The sequence below is a fragment of the Sinohyriopsis cumingii genome, chromosome 12 (genome assembly GCF_028554795.1).
Source record: "Sinohyriopsis cumingii isolate HCF-2022 chromosome 12, ASM2855479v2, whole genome shotgun sequence".
Taxonomy (NCBI): Eukaryota; Metazoa; Mollusca; class Bivalvia; order Unionida; family Unionidae; genus Sinohyriopsis; species Sinohyriopsis cumingii.
Genome location: NC_142972.1, coordinates 120,253,077 through 120,280,832, shown reverse-complemented (window position 1 = coordinate 120,280,832; position 27,756 = coordinate 120,253,077). Strand labels below are relative to the sequence as shown.

Below are 27,756 nucleotides of genomic sequence, written 5' to 3'. Positions count from 1 at the left end.
TGCTTCGGACCTCTGAATTTCATTAGATGCGATGGCAAGCCACCGCATCCAATCAAGTTGTTCAAATCTGAACATGGTTCCTACGCTGACTGAGGCGAGGCAAGCATATAGCTGGAATGGACTTGTGAATAAGCAATTTTTAACTGTTGGTCCTTGTTTGTACAAATACATCCTTTCAAATACACCTGAAATGGCTTATCTCTTGCACTTAGTCACAATTTCAATATTAAACTTAAAAAATATCCATTCAAAGTCAATTGCCTCCACCATTTTCAGCCCACATACAATACACCACTGTAACATGCTATTGGTTAGCTGGAATTAAATAAGAAGGGAGACAATTCATGAACTCCAATAGATGTCACTAAGACAAAGCATTGAAATATCAGTTCAATCTGCCAAGGTGTAAATAGGGCTAACACACTGGAACCTTTGCTAGCAAAGATGGGTTTAGGACTGAATCCACAATCCTTAGATTACAGGTAATAAGTTCTGCCAAATGAGCTACTCTAACTCCCCACAGCTGAAAGCTAGCTTGGGCAGGATTCAACAATGGCCTTTGGGTTGTGAAACTGACACTCCACCGTAGAGCCACTTTGGGAACTGCCATCAGTATTAATAAAGTATGTACAAACTAGAGTAAGCCATTTTGGGTCATTACAAAGGAAAATATAACTGTCTGCAAAGCAAAACATCTAAAATAGTTACTGATCCCACTCCTCTGAACTACTACCATCTGGTGTCACCCACCAAAATCCCTCACCTGGTCAGTTGTAGCTAATCTATTATGCACACCCACTTGTAAACATAAATGATCCAGATCTGACAGTACCATAATGGTCCAGAAGAACCGGATCTATACTGTCTGTTGTACTTCTGAGTCACTTCATGTAAACACCCTGACAGTATACATCAGAGACTAGAACCACTGTTCAAAGCTATGTATGGATTATACATGAATTTATATGGTATCCCAAATATCTGAAGTCTGTAAGTGTATGAGAAACTACATTGTAATCTAAGTCTCTCAGTGTACAAGAAACTATATTATGATTATTATGTACACACCCTAATAAATGCCCATATCAAACACACTTTATCAAATAGTCCAAATATGTTTTCATTAAATGTGCTTGATAAAATTATGAATATAATATATATTGTGGGATAACACTGCAGGCAACATTTTTCTAAAAACATTTTGCTAGTGCTAAGCAATGGGGATTACAAGTTTGGCACTACTGACTTTTTTCTTTCTTTTTTGCTACTGTTATGCACAAAAACTGTAATAATATTCTATCTGAAAACTGCACTAACACAATTTAATGTGCAACAAATCTTATGGCTTTTGTATTGATATACTTGCATACTGTCAGATCCCACTGCAAACATAGACGGCTACTGTATAATGTACATGCAGATCTGGGTTAATACAATGTATTAGGTTTATATTGCTCCAGTGGCCTAAGTGGTTACAGCAACCACCTCAGATGTGGGAGGTCATGGTATGAACCCTGGCTGAATCATATCAAAGACTTATAAAAATGATACTAACAGCTGCTGCCTCACTTGGCGCTCAGTATTAAGAAGTTAGTGTTAGGTCTGGTAGGCCTGGTGTCAGGATAATGTGACTGGGTGGGATATAATGCAATATGTCTGCAGCATGATGTTCCATTGCTAGACATTAACTATAAACTGCCACACTGCAGACACTGTAGTGATACGACTCAAATTGTTAAAAGTACGTTAAAAATCCAAAAATACATGCAAACTCAATTTGTTATGTCTAACAATTAGAACCAACAATACAGATCTTAATTTGCTGGTGCAGTATGCATGGCAGATCTTGGTCAATATATATTTTGCAAATGGATGTGGCTTATGTGCGAGTATGTAAGACACGTCCTGAATGAGCAGGACTCGATATATGTGTTCCAAACAGAAAAAGTGAATAGTAGGTACATTTAAATTCAAGTCAGAGTTTAAAATACTTAAAACTGAAAGTGATTTAATCAAAATGAACCTCATGAAGTGAGCCTCATTCAATAAGGAAACAATGTGCTAAGCTTTGAAATAATTATAGACCAGAAAGATGGCATTTGAAAGATATCAGTACAGTCGTGAAAAGCCAATATACTGTATTTTAAAGCTTCAGTGCATCTCAAAAGAATTTATTCTTTACTAGATACAAGACTTTCCTGATAATAACAGCAAGGTATTTGTACGGTGTTAGCTGGGCATGAGGAATTTGAATACTGTGTGCAAACTTGTATATGCATGATGTCCAACTATAAGCTAAAGATACTCAGACTTGCTTCTACATAATAATCTTATAGCAGTTAAGAATGTAGTTTTCTATTCTATACTTTTTGTTGTTGAAAACAACTGTTTGTCATGTTGTCCTTGAGTGAAAATAGACATATGTCCATGTGACAAAGATGTCATTGCCAATTAATACAAAAAATGAAGGGACAATGTTCAAACTCTAAAACAGAGGCCATCAACATTAGGTCAGAAAATTGAACTTCACCTACATCTTCTTAATGCAAAGCATTATACCAAATTTGGTTTCAATCCATTTCACACACAGGAATGAAAAGTTCCATGTCCAAACGGGGAAAACAACTCTAAAATACTGTAAAAAAGTAAACTTCACCGAGGTCTTCTCAATGTAGAACCTCATATCAAATTTAATTTCAATCTACAGAGTCCTTCAAATGTTACTTCACATAAAATAAATTTGCAACAAAATAAGATGGGACAGGACAAATTGGTATAGGTGGAAATTACACACTAATCCTTAATCAGCATTTGTGGGCCCTGGGTGACCAAGTGGTCTAAAACGTTTACCTTTACTGATCACTGCCATCTCACTTGTCCTTGTGGGATAGAGTCTCAGTCTCAGTCAACGTCCATATGTGAGAAAGCTTGCCAGTAGCTTCCTGTGTGTCAGTGAATCTTACTGGGTTTTCCTGGCTTCCAACTCCACCAGTTATATCAGCTTCAATGTATAGCCTATCTTGCACTGAGAAATGGCATTAGCCCCAAAACAACAATATTAACATTTGCTGACAATATTGTAAATGACTGTTTTTCTTTCATGAAATAAAAGTTATTGTACATAAATATAAAAAAAATCATAAACAAAAAGGATGGGATATGCCATGATGGTAGTGGCAGACAAACATATTTACATACTAGTAACCCTGAAAGGATCAACATTTCCTGACAATGTTCTAAATGATTGTTTTTCTTTTTATACATAAAATACTGAAAATATATCAGACTAAAAAAACTTCATTGATCGGAATACCATTTATCATGATTTTGAGCTTAAGTGAACCATATTTTTGCTTCCTGAAACATGCAGTTTTGCAACAACCTAAACTTATTCATCCAAACGCAAGTTCTCTTGTTGCCGAGGACAATGTTCTACTGTACATTTTCAGTCTACTTTGAAAACCATCTTACTATGTAGTTTCCTTGAAAGGCATTCTTGCCTGAAACTAACTCATGATGGCAAGAACTGTGCACGCAGGTTTTTATTGAAAAGTGCCTGAATGGCTAAGATTCATGAAAAAAAGTGTATATTACCCAAATCAATTTACCCACAAAGAGTGCCACAAAGAGTGGCAATTTCCTATATACAAATCATACACATATATTTAAGATTTGCCCTGAAGAATTACTAAATATAGTATGGATAGATTTATTCCAATATGTATTTAGACTTTGAAATGAACTCTCAAATGGGTAACAATTACTCCTCCATATGGGACTGTCTTGCATAATCACATAAATTTCACTTGCCATCATGTGGCAAAATGTCAGTAGCAATTAAAAGTGACTAAATTTATGGCTGACTGGTACAATAAAAATACCATTGCTAAAAAGCCAAGATATGTTTAGAAACCAAAACCAGGCAAGGTGTACATTTAGTTTTGCACAGTGACAAGACACAACTGACCTGGAAATCATATAACACTGAAACACCAAGTTCTTACTATCAGCCAAACTATTTTTCAAAATTATGTAATATCTTAATTGGCTGAAACCAAAGGTCAATCTCTGAAGTTGTGTAATCCAGAGCTAGCTATTAATGGTTCTGAGATTGCACTGGAAATTGAAAAACTTGAATTAGACAAGTAAAATTTGTATCTTGACTAGCATAAAGAACAGTATCCGTTTATTCATTGAGTTACCATATCTGACCTTTCCAACAAGAGGACACTCCAGAGAATGAGTGTATCCATATAGAGATTTTAGGACTGAAAAGGAGGTCATGTCCTGGAAAAAGAGGACATATGGTAACCCTATTCATTTATTCAACTCTGAATATGATTCCATTAAATTGGCTCTTGTTGAGCTGGAGAAGTAATGTTAAAAGTTATTTTCCTGCCCTGCAAGAGCTGCTGAGATTATGTATAAATTCCAAAATTGTCAATATATATTTTTTTTAATTGTGTGTTTGGTAGAGTACATCTTGGAAAGTATACCTCTTCAGGTAAAACAAGTTTCCGATTTGGCGTAAAAATAAGGTATGTCATGTGATAGTGACACTAGGATGGAGCAAACAACTCTGCTCATTATACTTTACCAACCTCAACTTAGTAATGAACTTCTGGAGGAAAAGGATGAAAACACTGTATAAACGACAGAAGCCAAGGACTATCAAGCTACTTTATGTTACCAAGTCCTATAACGAGGCCCTTCTAAAAAATGGAAACATCGTTTATCATTCCTGATTTTCAACAATGGAGCCCTTTTTCCTTTGACTTGCAAATTTTGTGTTCAAAGAATTTACATTTTGCCAAACTCTGCCAGGTTTTATAATGCCTTTACAAATGACTTTTTTAAAAATTCACAGGTGAAAAAGTTAGCTTTAAAAAATTTAATTTGTTTATACATGTTTGGTAACCTCTATTTTTGCGTTTGTCTATCTTGTCTTTTTGCAGTTAAAGTGCATTTGTGTCCAAACACACAAGTATATTAGCAAATTTTTTAATAACATCTCTGAATATTTCATGCAAAGAAAACATAATTTTGGCCCAAAAAAGAACTTGGTGTTTATAAACAGTGTCCAAAATACATACATAAAATATGGCCATTGCTGGAGTGTTTTCATGAAAATCTCAAATCAATACAACCACTGGAGATATAGCATTAAATACATTTTCAAAATAGCTGTCATGGCAGCCATTTTTGGATGCTGGAACAGCATACTTTTAATATAGGAACAACTACATAACAGCATCCTTTTAATATAGGAACAACTACATAACAGCATCCTTTTAATATAGGAACATCTACATAACAGCATCCTTTTAATACAGCAACAACTACATAACAGCATCCTCTTAATATAGGAACAACTACATAACAGCATCCTTTTAATATTGGAATAACTACATAACATCATCCTTTTAATATAGGAACAACTACATAACAGCATCCTTTTAATATTGGAACAACTACATAACAGCATCCTTTTAATACTGGAATAACTAAATAACAGCATTCTTTTAATTTTGGAATAACTACATATCAGCATCCTTTTAATACTGGAATAACTACAAAAACAAGAGATGCAGCTGTAATGAGACATTTTCTTACAACAGCCACTCATGTTTTTTTTTTATATTATCCAAATATTGACTATGAACTTAATTCAGTGTATCACTGACTATCCTGACAGTGGTATTCCACAGAACCATGTTTAAGATGAATAGGCCATGACAGTGGTATTCCACAGAACCATGTTTCAGATGAACAGGCCATGACAGTGGTATTCCATAGCCCCGTGTTACAGATGAATAGGCCATGACAGTGGTATTCCATAGCCCAATGTTACAGATGAATAGGCCATGACAGTGGTATTCCATAGAACTGTGTTACAGATGAATAGGCCATGACATTGGCATTCCATAGCCCCGTGTTACAGATGAATAGGCCATGACAGTGGTATTCCATAGCCCCATGTTACAGATGAATAGGCCATGAGAGTGGTATTCCATAGCCCCATGTTACAGATGAATAGGCCATGTACACACATATAGAAATATTTTTCTTCTCTGATCAATAAGTTGAAAATATAGCTGACTGTGAATAGACAACATGCCAGGTAGCCATGTTTAATATGGATCATGTCTGACATATGCTTAAGAGACACTGCAATGCATGTAAAGTGCCCTAAAGACCATGGTGCCCATAACATCAATAAAACTAAGGAATGAAAAACAGTTGAGAGGAGAGAAGAATCTTCCAACAGACAGAAGAATAACTTCATTAAAAAGAATCATGCAATTTTTCTTGGTTATATAAAATTATGCATAATATTATATTTTGTACACTTTTCAAGAATGTAATAGACTGAATTCATGACAGCATCAACCATCTCTATTCCTATACATATATCATCTGGAACACAGGAAAAGGAAATTATGTAACACTCCATGAAAATGTTTTCAGACAAATAATCTTAGTTTTTCTTCTCGCATACCACGTATACTTGCTTATAATTGTGGTCCAAATGCAAACAACAAAGACCTGATCTCCTGTCATATAATTATGCAGCAGATCAAAGTATATGGTGTTTATTGTACTGCTTACTAACACAAACTGCATAGATCTACCGGCTCATTTTGTGATGGCAGGTCTGGTTCTGTGCAGTTTGCAGCAGGACTCAATGCAAGTACACACAGTATATTTTGCTGAAGTAAATGTATTTTATGACAACATTCTCATTTTTTTACAATCACAGGTCTTAAAATGAAACTGGTTTGTTTAATGAACAATGGACAAAGTAAAAGTGATTGAAAAAAAGAATACAAAGAAGCTTATACAAATCTTAGCATTAAATATCTGACTTAAATCACATGTGACAGTCAGTTTCATGCCACAGAAACATATAATCATAAGGATTCAATGTCTGAGATCAATATGGTGTTCATAACTAAAAACTGGGATTGAAAACAGTGATTATAACTTGTTTTGATTGGTCAGCACGCTACAACATGTATTTATCTATTAGTCAATCTATGACACTGCCTATCTATCAGGTATAAAAGACACCCCGACACACTAGTATCCTAGTTAAATGTCTTGAGCATGATACTGTGCTATAACTATCAAATTTGGACAATTTAATCTTCAACTTACATTTCTGGAATAATAATTTACAGGTGATCATTGACACTTGTCAGTGATCGAGGCCAACCCCTGTGCAATCATATCATTCAGAAAGTGTTACCCTATTACACACACACCTGCAAACAGAATAGACACCAATCTGCAGTTGTACCAAATATACTCGCTTATAAGTCAAGTCAAACTGCAAACAACAAAGATCCTGATCTGCCACAGCATGATGCATCTGCTGATCAGGTGTATGTTGTTTGTTGTACTGAGTACAACTAACAAACTGCACAGACCCAGATCTGCTGGCACATTATACAACAGCAGATCTGGATCTGTGCAGTTTGCAGCTGGACTCGTCTTATAAGTGAATATATATGGTATACTGTTCTGATAAATCAGGCTGTACATTACTCTCGTTATAATTTCAAATCAACTCACATCCTGACAGCAGTCACTGTGTGACTGCAGATACGGCCTCATATCCTCTAAACATTCTGACACGAAAAAAAAAAGTCCCAAATTCGGTCTACATCTTTAATACAAAATATGATCATAAAAACTTTAGCCAAATAATAACATTACACATAACCTCTTTTGTATGCATCCATTTTGCCACATGCATCTCATTAGCCTGCTTAAAAAGTACATGATACCCTGATATTCAAATTAACCGTTAATAATCTGGTTATGAATCGCTTCATTACACTGAGATTGACATAGATGTTCAAAGATCACAACAAAAGTGTGGTGGGAGGAATGGCATTAATATATTAGCATATGCATTTATAGATACAATACACAATATTTTACTGGCAAAAATAATAAAACTGAATGTCATGAAAATATACTTATCAAATAATGAAGCAATTTCTGAGTAACTGGACATTTTGCATAAATCAATTTTCATTAGATTTTTTGCCATTTTTGGAATGATTGCAAACACAGTGGTTTTCAAGGTTAAAAGTAAAAAAATGAATTTTAAAACTTTAGGTTATTTTCAGGGGTTTTCAAGGTTCAAAATATTTTTGTGGTTTAAGACAACAGTTACAAGATGATCTCCATGGTGAGTATAACATTTATTAAAAATCTGCTTTGCGTTTATTCTCAAAAATAAGGAAAATAAAGATAAAGCGAAAATTAATAAATAATTAAAATGACCGATGTCTTTAATCTGCATAGTTCATGGACTTTCTAGACTGACAGGCTAACCTAAATCATGAGAAAAAACCCACTTTTGTGGGGTCAGAGTAGAGATGTTCACCATTTTTTAAAAACATTTTTAGGTTTTTGTTATTTATTAAGGTTTCCTTCAGTTTTTTAAAGACTTTTTAAAAGTTTCTAAGGTCAAAATGAAATTTTAGGTTTTTCGAGGTTTTTCAGGTGCACTTCTAACCCTGAACTGGAGATTATCAGTTACAATAAATGGTAGAAGGACAGTTAACCTATATATTCAAAAAATACCATAGTGTTAGGTTTGAAAATTTTTCTCCTGAAATATAAGACTTGTGTATTGTACTGTATGGTGTATTACGCTTACATTCATCTCACAAGGTCTGAATTCAGTGGAAAAAAATATCACACTCACATAAACGAATGATGAAGCATATTTACTTTTCAGTAAGTCCCAAGTCGGCAAAGTTAGTTTCCGTTTTAATCTGCCGTTTGTAGCATCTGAAAGTATAAACTTTTTTCCTGCAAAAAGGAAACTTTCACGGCACAGTACGTGTTCCAGTCATGTTGGAAAATGAAACAATCCATCAGATTCTGTTGCTTTTAATTAAGTTTGGTACTGACTTCATTTGAAGAAAGGTTCTTTCTTTTTTGAAGATCCTTTTTTTGATGAAGGGTGCATGAGTTATTGAAGTCACCGCTAAAGGCCAGCTTTGGCGAACCAAACAAATACCCATTTCTTATTGTCGCGGCAACATCAAATAATTGTACTCATGATTGAGACTTTTTTTTTTTTTATTTGCTTAGTATGTTTTCGTAACAATAGGTGCTTCAGAAATTTCAGCAAACTATTTTATCTAAGTACATTTTAAAAAAGGAATAGACAAAGACGTAAGATTCTTTTTTTTTTACATTTGTAGTAGTGGAGTGATGTTGCCTTCCATGCATGCATTAGAAATTTAAGAAAGGGTAAACAATGATAGATATGCAGGTGTTTTGGTCTGATTATAGGGGTTACTGCAGAAAATGTGAGTGTTCTGAAGGATTTAATTCTGAGTGAAAAGAAGAGGAATTGCACTTGCCATCCATATACAAATGTCAGTTTAAGTAACTATATTAATTACTTTTGAGCGGCCAAAAATCTGACCAAAGATAGATTATGAGATAATGACTTGTCCATTTTCTGCCACTATAAATGTCAACAACAACAAAAAAAGCGGATATCTCACAACATACAGTACTCATGTTCTCACAACATATAGTACTCATGCTTGATGTCAACAAAAGCGGATTATCTTTTGTTTTTAAAAACAAAATCTGGCCATAAAATAGTTGGAAAAAATATTCTTGCTCTGATTTATATGAGAAAACAAAACTTATTATTAGTTGATAAATATAAATTGTCTGGAAGCAGATGTAAAAAAATATCCAGACTTGGAAGAAATCCCAGTCACTATCTGTCTCTATTAAATGGTCAGTCACTTAATTATCTGTACCCAGGATATATCCAAGAACTAAAAGTTTATTGGGAATGTTCTCCACTTAATTAAAAACAATAATTTTTTTATTACAGGTCGGATTTAAGAAAGAAAGTAAAATAGTCTATGCAAAAACAATGAGGATCATTCATTTTTCAATGCAATGTCTTTTAGAAATTAATATGATTTATGCAGTCTTGTGTCTTAGAACAGATCTTGTGATACCCTTTATTTCAAATAGTGGTAATTCATCATACTCTCCAATACATACAGGCAACTTCTACACACGACATTTATGGAGCTCAACAGCATGATGACAACTCACTAGAGGAAAGAAATATGCTTGAAATGTAGCAAACCAGCTTTTATATAGGTATTTTCCTAGGACTCAGTAATATAGTAGTTCTGAAAATATTGATAATAATATATAAGCACACTCAAAGTTCTAGGTCTTGACTTGTCTTACTCTCTTGAATAATTGGGTTAATGTCTGATGATCGCAACTCTCCAACTTGGCCTTGAGCACTCCAGTAAGCAAGTGGGACACCTGAAGTTTACAGGTCATGAGCTAAAATGTCTCACAAAGTAAAGTGCTCGACAGACTGATCAAGCTGAGCACAGAAATGTAAAAGCTGAGCGCATGGATGACAAGTTGAGTGACTGAACTTAAAATTTGTATGCATTTCCTTAACCAGCAAAGTGATATCACTTGAGGGAAACAGAAACAACACAGGAGACAACACAAAACAAAAGGTTTATACTCACTATTGCGCACAGTCAATCAACTGGTACTCGTTGGATCTTTCAAAACAAGCGAGGACCCCCTTGTCTTTCCATAATACTTCTGTGCAATCATAAAACTCCTGCAAACAACAGAACATAACATAGTTAAACGAATGGTCTCTGTCTGCATAGTAACTTGTGTAAAAGAACTGACTGAAAAAAAGGGGCAGAAAAGCTATGGCTCTCTCTCATGCACCACAAAATGTAATGTGTAAGTGAGATCAAAACAAGTATTCAAGACCGACATCTCTTTGTATCTAATTTTAAAATTCAAAAATTATGATTTAATCATTTTCCTTTTGTTATCTCCAAAAAGAATTGGCCAAGTGTTAACATCTGGGGATAATATTTATGGTGAAGTCAAGTAAGCTAATAGACATTTGGATAAGTGGTAATCAGGTTTCAATACTCAAACTTTATCCAATATCACTTTTTGCACAAAAACTACTGGCACAAAATTTGCACATTTGTAACGTATTTCTCAAAGACAACCCAAGTAAAGTGATGAATGATTCTAATAAAATTCATAGACGTTCAAAAGTTCATAATTATAGATTAGTCCATTTTGCTAGACAAAGAAACGTCTTGTCTGGTTTCAAGATGTCACTTACACATAAATGAAATTTCCCACTCAGGGTTATAGCATTTTGCAGTGTTTCAGAAACTGATGGCTGTGAAAAGTTATTTTTTATTACATCTGTTTTACATTCTTTGACACTACACCCAGATACCACAACTGTGAAACAAAATAAACTGATGGACAAGGCCTTGGATCCAGGACCTGATGTCATGAAACAAATCATGCTGAAAAATGTAATTACAGCACCAAATTTTCAATGATTCTACTTTTCGCAGTTTTACTAACATTACACAAACTAAAATTTAAAAACAGGTTTTAAAAAATTTGATGTACATATCTGGTTTGCTTTGTTTGATAAATAGGTTATTTGGTTCCAAGGCCCAAGGCCATGCCAAGGATACACCACAGTTACCAAACCAGGCTGATCCAACTAAGCCAAGTTGGTAGCATCTTGGACTCGTATGCCAAGGGTAGTGGGGTATATATCCAGTTGGTGTGTCTTTGGGAAAAGCACTTAGCACATATGTCCTTGTCATGTTCTAAAGTGTAGTTAAAACACGACAAAAGAAGTACTGATGGTAAGATTTGAATCTGGACCCTTTCATTTGCAAGTCAAGAATGCTAACCACCGAGCCTATACAGCTCCTGCCTTGATCAGTCACCTCTTACATTACGCTGAAGGGCACATTGGGTCTTTTCTACATCACAAAGCTTTAAAGGAGGTCAATATATTGAACAGTTTCACAGACGGGTAAAGTCTACAACTTCAAACAACTGAAACCAGAGTTGGAGTTCACATTTTGTGCTCTGTGTTTGGATAACAGCTGGGTCTACTCTATTATGTGTGACTGTAGGATTCGCTTATTTCTAAAACCTCACCAAAAATGAACCAAATGTGCAAAAATTCACACATATTTTTCATGCCCTGCCATTATATTCTTCAATAATTCCCTCCAATATTATGAAAAGTTCCCCCTTTCTACAAACATTGGGGGAGAACTTACTTCCCCCCATTTCAGTTCTAAAAAGACTAAGCACACTTTTTCATATTATCTTCAAAACAATTTAATTTCAACAAAGCTCTTATCCACATCTAAATATCTCAGAAAATGTATTTAAATTGTTTATTAATTAATAACTAAAATGTGAGGGGAAAGTTCCACTGAACTACTGAACTAATTCTTAAATTATAGTATTGTATGTCATTATTAGTACACTTTTAACTGTGATACTTTTCAAAAAAATAGCAAGACTGTCAAATGAGCTGTTCTGACAGACATCCGTTATGTCAACTTGGCACCATTTTCCTTTAAGACCAACAAAGCACTGTGTCTTCTTGTGGAAACCCCATGCTGATATGACTTTCTGTTTTGGAAGAACAATGCTAACATGATTTTCAAGATGGATGCCATTATGGTCATATTCGATACAAGACTGGCAAATTAGACATCTTAAAGTCTTTCTCTGAAAGCACAATATCAAACTGTAAAGCCTTCTAGAAGTAGTGATAAGAAAATGACAACTGTGGCAGTGATATTTGAGGTCGGACTAGTATCAGATTCATTTACAGCCAACTACACATCATTAAAAGTCCTACAGCGAAAACCCTATGCTGATAGGAACATTCATTCAAAAGATAACAGTGATAACATGTTTTTTGAAGATGGCCACTGTGGCTGGCATAATGTATGTCTGAATGGTACAATCTAACATCATAAGAAATTGTCAATGTTGATATGACCATCCATTTAGGAGAGCATCATTTTCATTTAAGACCACTAGACATCATAAGAAGTGTTCTTGTAAAAAATCAAACTATTAAATTCAAGATGGCCACTGTGGTGGCCATAATGGAAAACAGATCAGCCCCATTTTCATTTAGGACCAATCAGATATCATAAGAAGGCTTCTGGTTGTTGTTGTAGGGTTTAACGTCATTTTTCAGCACATGATGGGCTATACATGGCGGCCAGTATTAATGGTGGAGGATGAACGGGGGAAAATCCCGGAAAAAACCACCGACCCACGAGAAGCTACTGGCAAGCTTTCTCACATACCCACATTGGCTGAATCCGAGACTCGAACCCACGCAGAAGAGGTGAGATGGCAGTGATTCATAACAGAGAGCGCTTTAGACCACTCAGGGCCCCAAGAAGGCTTCTGGTGAAAACCACATGGCAATTTTACATTTTGTTCAGAAGTATCATGCATTATTCATCATGAATGGTCTATGTGGGTCACAATACCATGTCTGTACTGGCTGTGTGGTCTGTTAAGTAGTGACAGTATCAAAAGTAAGTGGTGGCAAACAAGACAATGATGTTGCTGCAGTTGTGTAGGTGGTCCAAGATATCAAAGAATACCAAGCTTTTTCCTTGATTGGTTACTTCTGTCAAGTGATTGTGACAAGATGTTTTTAACCAAGGTGGCATTTGTAACAGCATCCACATTCTTTGAAGAATACTTTGTGGGTCTCTCACATGTCCAGGATAGTTGTTCGGCATAAACTGTTGCCCATTGTTCTTCGTTAACTGCAGATTTCACATGTATGCTTGACTTGAAACATCATACATGTAATGCTGGTGATATGATCCTTTGCAGACAACTGAAACTTTTTACATGCCCTGCATTTAAATAAAAAACAATTATTGTCCATAATTACCATATTTATTGTATATATTGGGATACCTATTTGTTGGGACACCGTAATTGAATTTTTGAGGTAATTTTTTTGTGCACTGTATGTTCTGGGACACATTTTTTCAAGTTGTAAGTGAGGAATACGTTTTAAATCATTAAAAAATTACATGTCAGAAAATGCACTTAAATTTTATTCTAAAAAATACTGATATGTGTACTCGAGATAAAACAATTAATTCCACTGCAGCATCTTCCCATCAACCCAACCCTTCTCCAGCACATGTATGATCCATACTTTTGGTACATGAATAATTTTAAGCTTCCTCATGCCATGAAACATTATCACTGGTGACAACACATATGAAGCAGAAACTGCAAGGACTATAGTAAGATTTGTCTATCTGCTCCAGTCTTGCACATTCTCACACTTTTAACCCCTTTGTTATCAATAGCCCATCCAGGAATGATATCTAAGTACAAAAGTCTTATCTATGTTCATATTTTTGGAAAAATCATCTTCTCTTCTGGCCTTCACAAATTCATTGAATGATTTTATTTTTTATTTTCTCTTCCAAATTTTCTGGGAAACACTCGGTCATTGATGTCCATGCACGAAGCACTAGATTGTGTCACTTCAAAACTGTTCCACTGTTTCAATATTTTCAAACTTCCCATGAATTCTGGTGAAAAGAAACCAAAGTTGGCTTCCTATATCAGTTAACTTGGTATTTAGAAAAAGATCTGCATGCCTAAAGAATAAAAAGTCATCTACCTAGGTCAGCTTGCTTTGCAATAAAATAACCCTTGTATCTTATATTGTGTTGTTTATTTCAAGCAAAGAGTTTACTGCATCTCTGCCAGTTGTGTTTTTCACCACCCAGGCTTCTATTTGCTTGCCATTTGTAATCATAATTGATACAAATGGGCATTGATTTATGCAGGGTAAACTGCATACACAGCAATAACTTGCTTTAATAATACCTTTTGTAACCCATCTAATGAAAAGATTGTCATTTGCACTAACAGTGAATGTATTTCAAATAATGATTTTTATTTGCAAGATACTGTCATATAGTTAACCTGGATATAATACAATCATGGTTATTTTGCACTTTACACTCTATCATGCATGAATGGCATATGCCTCAAGCAATCAGCTGATTTTTCCTTCTCTCGTTTCCAATTTTGTTGGATCCATTTTTTTTCAGTCTGATAACATATTTAAACCTTGGAGTACAACCAAACAGGATTCATTTCTAAATATTCATTTTTTTTTAAAAATGTGTTGTACATTGTCTGATATAAGTGATACATACTGCAGTATGGATGCATATGTGGCATACATGGAGTTCATGGATATATATTCTTTAATAAATTGCTCATGATGAATAAAAAGGAATATAAGATAATATAAGGTTAGTTTCCTTCATTATCAAAGAAGCATTTTTTTTATCTATGTTACTACAATGTGCAGTGACTGTTGTGGGTGTGCATGTGCAAATTCAACTCAAATTTATTTTGTTTCTTAAGTCTTGGAACAAATGACCTAGGTGAGAATAACTTTCACCATAAGTTCTGGGGCAGGAAAAGTATTATTGTATTGTGTCCCTATCTATATCGTAAATACAGTTTAATGAAGAAAAGATGGTACATACAGACAAAACCAGTTACAGCTGTAATGTGGACAAAAAGAAATGGAATCAATGCCAGAGAAAATTACAGAAACAATATAATACATGGAATACAAATTTGGTTATTAGCTTTAATGGCGCTTTGAACCCAGTATTGCCTAAATCATGTCATGAGTTGTGTCTTTCCCACAGACACACCAAGGCAGCTGGCACAGACTGGCTTGGGCAGGTACTGAATCTGTGACACTTGGATTATAAATCCAATGTGCCACCAAATGAGCCATTGCGCCTTCCTACACAATGCAATAAGGGTTGAGTACATAGATTTATTTACGGTACTCCTGACAAATGACACAGACAATAAAGCACTGGTTTAATGCATAACACAATTGACCAATTAAGTGCAATTCAGTACAGGTATACCCATTTAACGTTGGGGATGCATACACAAATCTACAATGTATAGTAAAAATATATATAGTGAATCAATCATTCCCATAGTAATAAATGTATCAGTAGGTGGGATGTGTGTACATAGGCACAAAAAACACACAGAAATTTGCATATATTTAATTGCAATGAAAAACATACAGTATGTAACAAAACCCCACAATCTATAATATTTTTAAAGCAACTGAATTGTGTAAAAATATTATTAGACATTTTATAGATTTAGCACACAGTGTATATGTTATCCAAATGATCTGAATGCTACAAATGCTGAAAAAGACTAAGGTTATGCCATCCCAAAATAAGTAGCATCGCTGCAGATAGTCAGTTGAGCCTTGCACATCTCTTGTGGCTGGTATGACATGAGCACAAGTGATGTCAAAACGAATCAATGACAACTTATATAGAAAAAGGGTGTGATTTTTCTGACAACATAAAAATAAAACAATACTGAGCGAATCAACATAAAGCTGGGTGTACCTGTAATAGGATTATATTTCTCTGTGCAAAAAAACACAAAACAATGATTCCCTCACAAGGACTGATGCTCTCTTGGGCACAATATTAAGGAATTCAAGACGAGACCATTTCCTCCTTTTAACTGTCATGGGTTGAAACACTGATATTTTTTAGTGATAACAAGATTTTCAAATCTGTTGCTGTCGTACACATATTGGATGTCAGCCTGATACAATTTTCATTTATTAAAAGTGGGCATTATTAGGATTCTTCTGTTATAAAACCAATGTCATAATGATTTTCCATGCAAGGGGATTAGTCAAAGCAAGGTTTTTATGACAGTCATGATAACCATATTGGATGCACAACTGGTACCATTTTCATTTAGGACCAATTAGGCATCATAAGAATCTGCTGGTGAAAACCCCATTTTGATATGACTATAAGTTTGGAAAGGAATGGAAATAAAATGATATTCCATTCAGGAATAGCAATAACAAGATTTTTCATGATGGCTGCTGTGGCAGCAATATGGGATTTCTGATTGGCAGCACATAAATTTAAGACCAACTGTACATCAGGAGAAAACCCCACATTAATAGGACTTTTCTGTTCAAGTAAAGTTGTGATAACAAGAGTTTACTATGGCTGACATGATGCCATACTGGATGTCCGGTCACTTGATTAGTGAAAACCCCATGTGATATGACCATCTATGTAGGAGTAGTTATATTAAGATATTCAAGATACCTGATGGATGTCAGATTGGCATGATTTTCATTTAGGACCATAAGACATGATTCATTTAGTGAAAATGCCATGTCGATATCACCATCAATTCATGAGGAGTAAGAATAACAAGATTTTCCCGACATCTGCCATAGCGGCTTCCTTCATGTTAGATCAGCATCATGTTCATTTACGACCAACTAGACATCATAAGAGGTCTTTCATGAAAACCCCATGTAGATACGACCATCCATATCAGAGTAGCTATATCAAGATTTTCTGAATGAGTGCCATGGCAGTTAATATGGACTTCAGATTGGCAACAATTTCATTAAGGATCACAAGACATCGCAAGAAGATTTTAAGACAGACACAGGCAGCCATATTGAATGTCTGAGCAGCACCATTTTGAAAACAACAGCCAAATTGGATGTCAGATCAGCACCATTTTATTTAGGATCAAGCAGACACCATTAAGAAGTATTTAAGTGAAAACCCCACGTTGATATAACCATCCATTCATGAGGTATTGCGATAAGATTTTTAAGATGTCCAAGCAGCACTATTTTGAAGATAACAGCCAAACTGGGTCAGATCAGCAACATTTTCATTTGGAACTACGCTGACATAATAAGAAGCATTTCAGTGAAAACCCTGTGCTGATATTACTTACCATCATTCAGGAGGTACAGCTATAACAAGATTTTTAAGACGAACACTATAGAAACCAGCAGCAACATTTTTGTCTAGGACCAACTAGACCATGGGATGAAATGTGTGTAATGATTAATACAATCCTACAAGTAATTTAGGAGGAGTAGTTACAACAAACTTACGCTAATGGACAGATGGACAACATACATCTATGATCAATAGCGCTAACAATATTATGAAAAAGACCAACATTATTTAAAGAAGAATTGATCGACACAAACTAATCTTCCACTGACAAGTTCCTGGATGTACATGCTGAAAATAACTTGCAAAGGTGTGATCATATTCACAACATCTGTATGAACACTGGCATCAAGAATTGGCCTACTCAGTGAAGTTAAGAAATCTTTGCTGATTAAACCCATATTTTTCATCACAGTGCTTTCAAAAGTTTCACTATGTGTAGAAAAGGTGCCAAATCTGAGCTTGATAGGATATGCAGACTTCTGAAAATGGTGGCACATGCTATTTTAGATGACATGCGTGGCAGAGCTGGGTAGCTCTGTTGCTTGGGTGTCAGACTCGTAATCCAACTGCTGCAGGTTCATTACCTACTCTGGCTTGCCCAGGTCAGCTGCCTTGGTGTGTTTCTGGGAAATTAACTTAGTTCCCACTTTCTCAGCAACCATTAAAAAACCAAAAACAACAATTTTATGTGCAAATTTGGTCACTGTGGCATGTTGAGGACTACTGTCTGCCTATTCTTGTCGCAAGTACACTTACGCATAAACTTTGTTCTCTGCCATAAATACTTCTATAAGGTTCTACATATGTATGATTCCATTTATTGATTCTTTTGTGTGCATTTTGTATACTGAATTAACCGGTTGTGCTTTATGGAAAATTATAATTAATAGTGAACCATGAATTATTGCAGGCCTTTGATAAAAGTGTAATTGTCTGTGCTCAGCCACTTGGTTCTTGCACAATGCAATGATGTGTGCAGATCTTTGTATATGAACATGTCAAGGCAGTTGGAGAAATAGCTAACAGGAAATAAAGGGTTTGAATTAATAATAAGAAGTAGCAAACAATTCTTCATTTGTTATTTATAATTCAGGTCTTGTAATTAATTATTATTATTATTATTATTATTATTATTATTATTATTATTATTACAGATCATGAGTTTAGTATAGGATTAATGTGCTTGGGTATATACAGCATGTCACTTACTTGAGGGTACTCAAAATCTGGTTGGCTAGCTGCTTCTTGGATATATCTGATTCGAAGCTCATTTTCTGTTTTCTCCAACGGTACAGGAGGATTGATGGTGGACATGGCACCAGTAATTGTCTGAAAAAGAAATAAATTAAGCTGTACACCTCGTGCTAAAGCAGACACCTGAATTCAAAGGATAAACACTCTTAAAAGTCAGTATGGTTTTTAAAAAACACTTTATTGACAAGTTTCAACTGTATATAAATGGCACCAGGAGTTGAAAAGTCTGTCAAAATCTGCTTTAACCATCATGAAGCAGTAAACAAACATCATGTACACCTCTTCCAAGCCTATAATAAGATGGGATTTTAAACACGGGTAGATAATTCGGTACTACCATAGTCTGATTTCATCCAATCAATAGACAGCTTTCATATCATATGAAGGTGTAAACAATGGCATCTCACAAGTCAGATGGCTGAATCTTCGATGGAAACAAATGAAAATCAACATCTCCTAATGATGAAAAACAGGAGCCACTTCTTTACAAAAGAACTAAGATATACGGCTCCAAAACAAAGCAAATTAGAACTCTACATATGGTGATCATTTTATCCCCCATCAGGTATCTTGAATATCTTAATATAACTACTCCCCCATTGAGACTGATTTGTGCTGCCACAAAAAGTTCAGAATATGTATGTTTTCATGAATGCAGCCATGACATGATAATTTTACCACTAGTCACACCAGTTAATATGGCCAACAATTCCAAATGGTGTGCCTATAATAAACAAATTTGTGATACCAACAATGCCAAGCCCAATGTCCATTTATAAACACATCAATTATGCCTATACCGTTAGCCTCTAATTATCGTTGTCATCCAAGAACTGTTATGTGGACAAGCAAGTCCCCGTCACATAACAATCAAGGTCTTTCTGGTTAATCAAGCTGGTTTAAAATATTCACCGGGAAATGTAATTGGGATGGTTTCAGTGGTGAATCTTGCATCATCACTGTTGAAAGTATTTGGCTGATTTCACCCTAATGGCGGTGTATCAGTTTTTGTCTGGAATTTGGACATGTTAATGCTATGATGACCTTGAGTATGTAGTGGTACATCAGGGTGGTTCCAACAGTTTACTTGTATCTGTGTGTTAATATGTGTGTGATTTGGATTTTAACATAGCTTTAACAATTTTTCAGTCTTATCGCTTCAGTGTCTGCATTGTGGCAGATTACAGTGATGTCTAAAACTGGGGCATCTAGTCACATTATCCTGACCACAGGACGACCAGTCCTAACACTAATCTCTCAATGCTAAGCGTCAAGTGAAGCAGCTGCTAATAACGTTTTTATATGTCTTCGGTATGACTTAGCCAGGGTTTGAACCTGCAACCTCCTGCATCTGAGATGAATGCTCTAACCACTGAGGCCACTGGAACAGTATCAGTTTATTTCTATCTTATTTTCACATAGATAATATTTGAGCACATGCACTATTTTGAGGAAGATATTCATCAATAAGTGGGAAAAAATTACTATCAATGCTACATATACTGACATCTGGTCCAACACATCAATCCATCAAATTCTGCAACTACTTCATCATGGGCAGAATTCAACACTAAATGTAATTACAATCTTAAACACAAACAACAAAGATGTACCCATTCATACAGATGTCGACTCCTTCAATTTGAATGTCATCTCTGGTCATTCATGTTGTTGATACTGTAAATGTCAAAAATTCTTCATGAACACCAATGCTGGTTTTGTTGACTTTTGTTATATTTGCTAGATACCACTGACTGTTTATGAACATCGCCATTTGGTAACACCCATCTTTATCTCCAGTTACATTAAAAATGAATGACCTATACTCATGCATTTTTAAGATGTTTTCAAGAGAGCTGAAACATATCAACCATTTGCTAAGGTTAATCCATCAGTTTGTTCAGGTGTTTTGCTGATTAATATTTAGTTAACACATTAACCCCTGGAGGTTTATGTTGTTTTCACCTGAAATTCGAGTAGGAAACACATTTTCAAAGTTATTTCTGAATACATCCTAATAAATCAACTTCCGGTGATCTTCCAATAACATAATGCCTAGTTGTCTTAGAAACATCATTTTTCATTGGCAATTTTTCTGCTTAACGGACCCATTATGTTCATATCGAGACCACTCTTTATTCTAAATGCCCATTGCATCCTACTTTTTGCAAAGGTTCATCTGTCTGTTTGCAGTTCATACCAGTCTGCCTTAGATCTGAGACCAAAAAGTCTAAAAACTGGACACAAAATCAGATTCTGACCACGGACTTATTTTGGGTGGAAAAAAATTGGGTCTAAAAAATGAGGTTTTTCCCTCTGTATTTTGTAGTGCAACTGGAAATTCTACATTATATGATATATTGTAGAGCTACATCTGTCTACCTTTCTATAATACCACCCACTTTAGTGTATCATACATGACCTTGACGCTACAGAGTTCGGCAGTAGGCTACTACCTCCTGCCATGTAAACTCGTCACCAGGGGTTAATGTGTTAAAGCTTTGACATGAAGTAGGCATGGTGGTGAGGGTGATCTTTACAGTCATGTACTGTTTCAGTTTTGTATTGGCAATATCAACAGTCTTTGAGAAAAGTAACCAATACATGAGAGTATTTGATTCCCTAGTTCTCTGTGATTTCAGCATTGTGATGGCTCCTCACGGCCTCACAAAATCTTGACTGTGCACATTGGATTTTGTAGGTTTCCAGTTTGATCTTCAAAAATCATGTGCTCTCCCAGTCTTCCTGGTCAGCATTAGCAACAAGAAACGGAGTAAAATTTGCTTTGGTTACAAATGCGCCATCAGTGGATATTCAATCGTGTTGTGAAGTACTGAGAGATTTTATGGCAGTGCTTCAATCATAACCACAAAGCAAATCTTCAACCACTGATAGCTTTTCCAGTCGATGAAACTTGCCGTTGATGACCTTGATTTGTATGATAGTCTTTGTTGTATACAATGAAGCAATGATTGAAAACCAAAACATGATCTGTGTAACACAATGATTTGTGCACATCAAAACCACACAGATCATGAAGCACCACAGGAATTTTTGTTTTACTTTGACTCAGCACTGTGAAACAATAACAAATCAATATTAAACAGCCTGCATGTGTATATCAATTGCCAAATAGGCTGCAGGCCTTTATTTCAAACGTATACATTAATATATATGCCACAAACTATATACTCAAACTTACTGATGTCAGTATATTGTAAGGAGAATTCAACATTGACAAATTTAGGTTCACCCAGGTAAGTGTATTTTTAAGGATGGTCCTAGTTATCACTCATGGGGTTCAACTTTGACATGAATGCACATTTAAAACATCAATTGTCAGCATTTTTTTCACTGATTATGGCTCACCACAGAATACATACTGGTGACTGAATATAGTGTGAACCATGAAATAGATTTGATGGAGAAGCATGCAGATGAATTTCCATGTATCTGTCTGCAGTTCATCCTGTTCCTACATTGATGAATTTTTCCAACGCCTCAAGAATCCTTGCAAGAGCTTTGTCTATTTCATCATTAAGGATCTCTGTGTCTTTATAGTTCAGGATTACATGAGCACCACCATGAATCCACAGATTTGTAATTTTAAACACACAATCACTGCCATGGTCAAGTGGCATAATCAAATACACATGGAGAATAATTTCCATCTTAACTGCAGAGGAACATGAACTTTTATCTAACTGGTTAAGAACACAGTTCCATGTAGAGTAAGCTCTTCATTTATGGTAATTTGAAGTACTGTTGAAGGGTCTTGTAAAAAAAATAGGCACACAGTCTGAATAATCACTAACAAATCAAGAAACTCGTGTAAAATGTGCCTGCAGTCAATGTTGGCCAGGATAAGCTCAAATGATCCATCACTAAGCACTATTCCAATCCTCATATGGCCATTAGCAGCATCAAATCAAATATTCTAAATATTTTGGATTGACTGTATGTGTCAGCTATGTTTTTTCCTTCTCTGGATTTGGAAAGGGGTTCATAAAACCTTGGCCACTAGTTAGTTGTGCCAATGTTATATTAATACTGAAAGTATTTCTTTCATTATGTCAATCCTTGCTACATTCACTGTTCTCATCACTATGTTCACTGACAACTTGGTTAACAGAGATGATTTGAAGTTTTCCTGCACATTATCAAATAATGACTTTATTCCCTAAGTTAATTAATTCATCAAGATGCATTGGATACATAGTTTAAAAATCATAATCTCTTGATACTCTCTGACAAATCTGTACAATGCATTAATCGAGATAGCAATTTAATCTTTTCTGTAATGTTCAAAACACTCCATTGCTATTGTAAAATAATGCCAGCATTAGTTACACTCATAAATCCTCTTAAAATACTACATGCATATATATGTGAACTTTTCAGCAAAATATATATATATATATATATATATATATATATATATATATATATATATATAACAGCAATTATTTCATATAAAAGAAAACATATCCACACAGCTTGTGCTTGTGAATTGGTATCATTGGGATTATAGCCATGCTACTGACAGTAAGCTGTTACACATGAAGTTCTTACAGTCAACTTGTGTGTAGTTAGCATCAATGATGGCCATTTGAAAGTAACCCCAAATGAGCCCCAAGCTTACCAAATGTCAGACTAGAATGCCCACAGATTGTTCAGACTAAAGTACATCTCAAAGAATTATGCATGCCATAATACTTGTAACTGACTTGCTTCAACCTTGCATCATCAGTTTGACTTTTATATTTATGTACAACAAACTCAAGCTTTGACAGTTCCTGAAGTTATAAAGAAAAATATTTTCCATGAGTGCGAGTCAAACAGGCAATTTCCTGATCAGAAGTATACAATGGACTAATCCACTTAGCATGCTTACCAAGTAATTTTAAAAAATTATGGACAATAGCTCTTCACAGCAAGATGTCTTGTGGAGTTGCATCTGATTACCACTGTGGAGCTAGTGGACATAATAAAGTCTGAATGATATAGGTGTGGTTTACTCTTTATGACCCCTGCAAGCACACTCCAAAGAGGTTCAGAAAGAGAGAGCGAAGCACAGATTTATACATCGTTATCTCTTTCAGGACCAATCTGCCTACTGAAAAAATGTAATCATTCAGTTAATTATAAACATTTCCTGGTTCTAACAAAGATAATGTATGATGCATAATGCTAAATCCAATTTTGGATATTAACATAATGAGCATGCTTTGCAAACTATTAATATCATGTTATCAAAATCTACAGATGCATTCATATCTTTATTTCACACAAAATACATTTTTAATGATCATATTAATGTCAGTGATATTGTAGTAAAAAAAACAACAAATGTAGAACAAATTAATTACAAAATCACATTCATTAACTGAATGAAGTGAAACAATATGGCACAAGTTTCAATATTACCCCATACACGAGTTCTCATTAACATGACGTATGATTTCTTCTGTCTCCTAATTACTGCATTATAAAGTGGTAATTGAAACCTGAGAAAGCACAGTTCTGGCGGTTGCTACATAAACATGCAAAATAAAAATTATAGCTAAAAAAGTTTTACATGTAATAAAGTTTCAAATCTTTACATTAAACCATAATATTTTGCATTAATTATCAAAGTATCATTTTTGTTATTTCTTTCATCACAAATGGATGCAAAAAGTCATCCTAGATTCATGTTCGTTAACACATACAGTTTCAAAGAGAAATGCTCATGTGTAAAGTGCATGTAATAACCCAGCACAATAGAAACCGTCATTGCGATTTGGTTTGTTATTTGCTATTGACCTTGTTAATTTCATGTGTGAATTGATAACCTAATTGCACAAATGCAGCTCTTCTGCAGTGTTTTTCTCCTGCTATTATGTCAGATTTAGTTATTTGAAAATACTGAACATCAATTACATACCTGCATATTTACACCAAGTACACTTGCACATTAGATTAAATTAATGTTTTCTTTTCTATTCGTTTTCCTATTGCATGCGATGCACAGTACAGAAAAATGAAGACTGTTCCAGAGCATTTCTAGATTATTAACTTTTACTCTTTCATATAAAATATGGAATCCAAATCAAGACTGCATAAGTTATTTGTAATCTATCGCACTTAACACTAGAAACATTTTGTTGTGTTATAGTCCAGTAACAGTTTAAGTATTCCCAGATTCCCTAGCTTTCTTCAGTTAGCAACCTCATCATTCACACAAAGTCACAAAGATGTTCCTGCCAGTCAAGTTTTTCATGATTTTGCTTATGTTTTGAAGAATGCTTCACTATTAAGAGTTTCAAAAAACAATCATAATTTGACTGTGATTTTACAACTATAGTAATTCTCAATGGCTTTATCTTCCCATTCTTTAATTTTGTAAGCAGCTTGAAAGTATAAAGAAGATTATAATCTCTTTTCTACACTGATTTATTTAGGTAGCATTTCAAATCAGTAAATTTGCCAAGACATTTAAAAGAAACAAATGACCATATACTTTTTTCACTTTATCTTTTAAGCAAAAGATCACGGCACACTCGTTCTAAAACTTTAACTTGTCCACAGCAGGTTTAGGAACAAAATACAAAAGTTCTTTACCTTCCTCCATAACCCTGATCAATTATATTACTTTCTTGCATCAAATGTCTACAGACCTTTCTTCTTGATACGAGTACATGACAAGAAACCTGGCTCACAACCCACTGGAACTGTAGGTGAAACCAAAGTCAAACCTAGTATGTGCCATTGTTTTCTCATTTTACAGGCCTCTGAAATGTCTTATTCCATTATTCACTCCACAAATTTCTGTCTCTTCAACACTTCTCTGTCTCTCTGCTTTGGTTTGATTTAGTGCTTTACTGCAGCACAGCAACCCATGTGCTGAAGGTTATTTAGTGAAAAGACAATTGGAGTATAGTGCCGTGCCCAAATAAATACCATGGTAGATGACTTAGGCTGGACTGATGGTATGATCTGAACCAGCAACCTTTCGGATATGTGTCCTACACACTAACTAGAGAGCCACCGCAGCTCCCTTAAAGGGACAGCCTTGCACTTTGCACAAAAGAATTTTTTTAAACCTACCGTTAGAAAAGTATGTGTGAAAATCACTCGAAAATAAAAGTATATCTACATGTGACACAGAAAAATTATATATAATGATTAAACATGGGAGTTTATAATCCTCTGACAAAGATATATCTTGCACTATTTGTCTAAATATAGTATAAAATAAAATGCAAGTGTTCCAAACACTGCAGAATGATTTAAAATATGATGGATTAAAAGTGTGCTCAGTGACGCTTATCATATTGAAGTTATCAAAGCAGTTTTTTTTATCAAAACAATGACTAGGTACTGGCAATTGATTCTAATTCTAACCTAACCTATGCAGCTTCACCTAGTTATTTTACAATCACTCAAACTTTTGTTTGAAGCACTGCAAGACTGATACTTGCTTCGTAGAAACAGATCAAATAAAAGTGTGCTGACAAGAAATGTGCATACCAAGCTGTTGGAATTTGTATGCGTCCAAGCTAAGTACACACACTTTTATGTGAAATTTGGCATCCCAGAGGACCTTGTCACTAAACAAGAAATATTGATTGTAGTGACTTACTTCTGACTGAAGACCATACTACTTCTCATCGTCAAACAACTGGATATCAAGTTAAATGATGCAAAACTAAGCTACCATGAAGGTCAATTGAGTGTGAATGTGTCACAGTGACATAGTTTTGACTTAAGGGTGTAGTCTTCATGATCAATTCCAAGTTACATCACTCTGCAAACAATAGAATACAAGAAATAAAGCTAAATACACAGTTAATACCAGTCAACAGAGGGAAATATAGGCCACAGTGATTTTGTTTTGATTTAAGCATGTAGTTATCTGATAATGGATTTATTTACTAAGTTAAATGACTTTGCAACCAAGAAACCCTACTGCGTGCTAAGTCATGTAACTTTGGTTTTGATTCTGTGGGGTTTAGCACATGACAGGCCACGTATGGTGGCCAGGATATTGTGTGGAGGAAGAAACACTAACCTACAACAAACTACTGGTAAGCTCTCTCACATACCCACACTAGTCAATCCAAAACTTGAACTCATGTGGACAGAGGTGAGTTGTGAGAGTTATCCATACAAGCTAGTGCCTTAACCCACATCATAAAAAGTTGCATCATCAGAGAAATGGACCTCAACACAAATCTTAACCTAAAGAAACTGAGCTTAATGCTAGTAAGAACAAATTAATGAACTATGAAATACAGAATACAGTGACCTACTTTTTACCTATGGACATACAACTCCTAATTAAACATTTACCAACTTAAATTAAATCATGTGATTCTACAAGTAATAATGTCTGAACAAATGACCTTAACACAAATGTATGTATGTATGTATGTATGTATGTATGTATGTATGTATGTATGAATGTATGTATGTATGTATGTATGTATGCATGCATGCATGCATGCATGCATGCATGCATGTATGTATGTATGTATGTTAATTTGTTTTCTTTTTATGTATTATCATGAAGCTGTATAAAGGTTACTAAGAACTGTTTCAGTTTCTTCACACATGTGAATAACAGACTGCAGGTTTTCTGTACATGATTTACAACAGTGAAGCTCCCCCTAGCTGACAGTGAAGAGTTTAAAACCAGAGCAACTTATCTGTTCTAGTCTAGTACAGTGATTATTCATAATACCACCTATTCCTGCTTACAAGTTAAATACAACTAAAACAA

General features: G+C 34.9%; 1 protein-coding gene across 1 annotated transcript in view; it reads right to left on the bottom strand.

Moving 5' to 3' along the window:
• The window catches only part of LOC149787346 (guanine nucleotide-binding protein G(s) subunit alpha), a 163,918-nt gene that overhangs the window by 99,970 nt on the left and 36,192 nt on the right, over positions 1-27,756 (bottom strand). Inside the window, exons 4-5 of the mRNA XM_089977898.1 lie at positions 18,948-19,067; positions 10,551-10,648 (exon numbers count right to left, since the gene is read on the bottom strand). Coding sequence (XP_089834024.1) covers positions 10,551-10,648; positions 18,948-19,067 — 218 coding nt within the window. The remainder of the gene's footprint in view (positions 1-10,550; positions 10,649-18,947; positions 19,068-27,756) is intronic.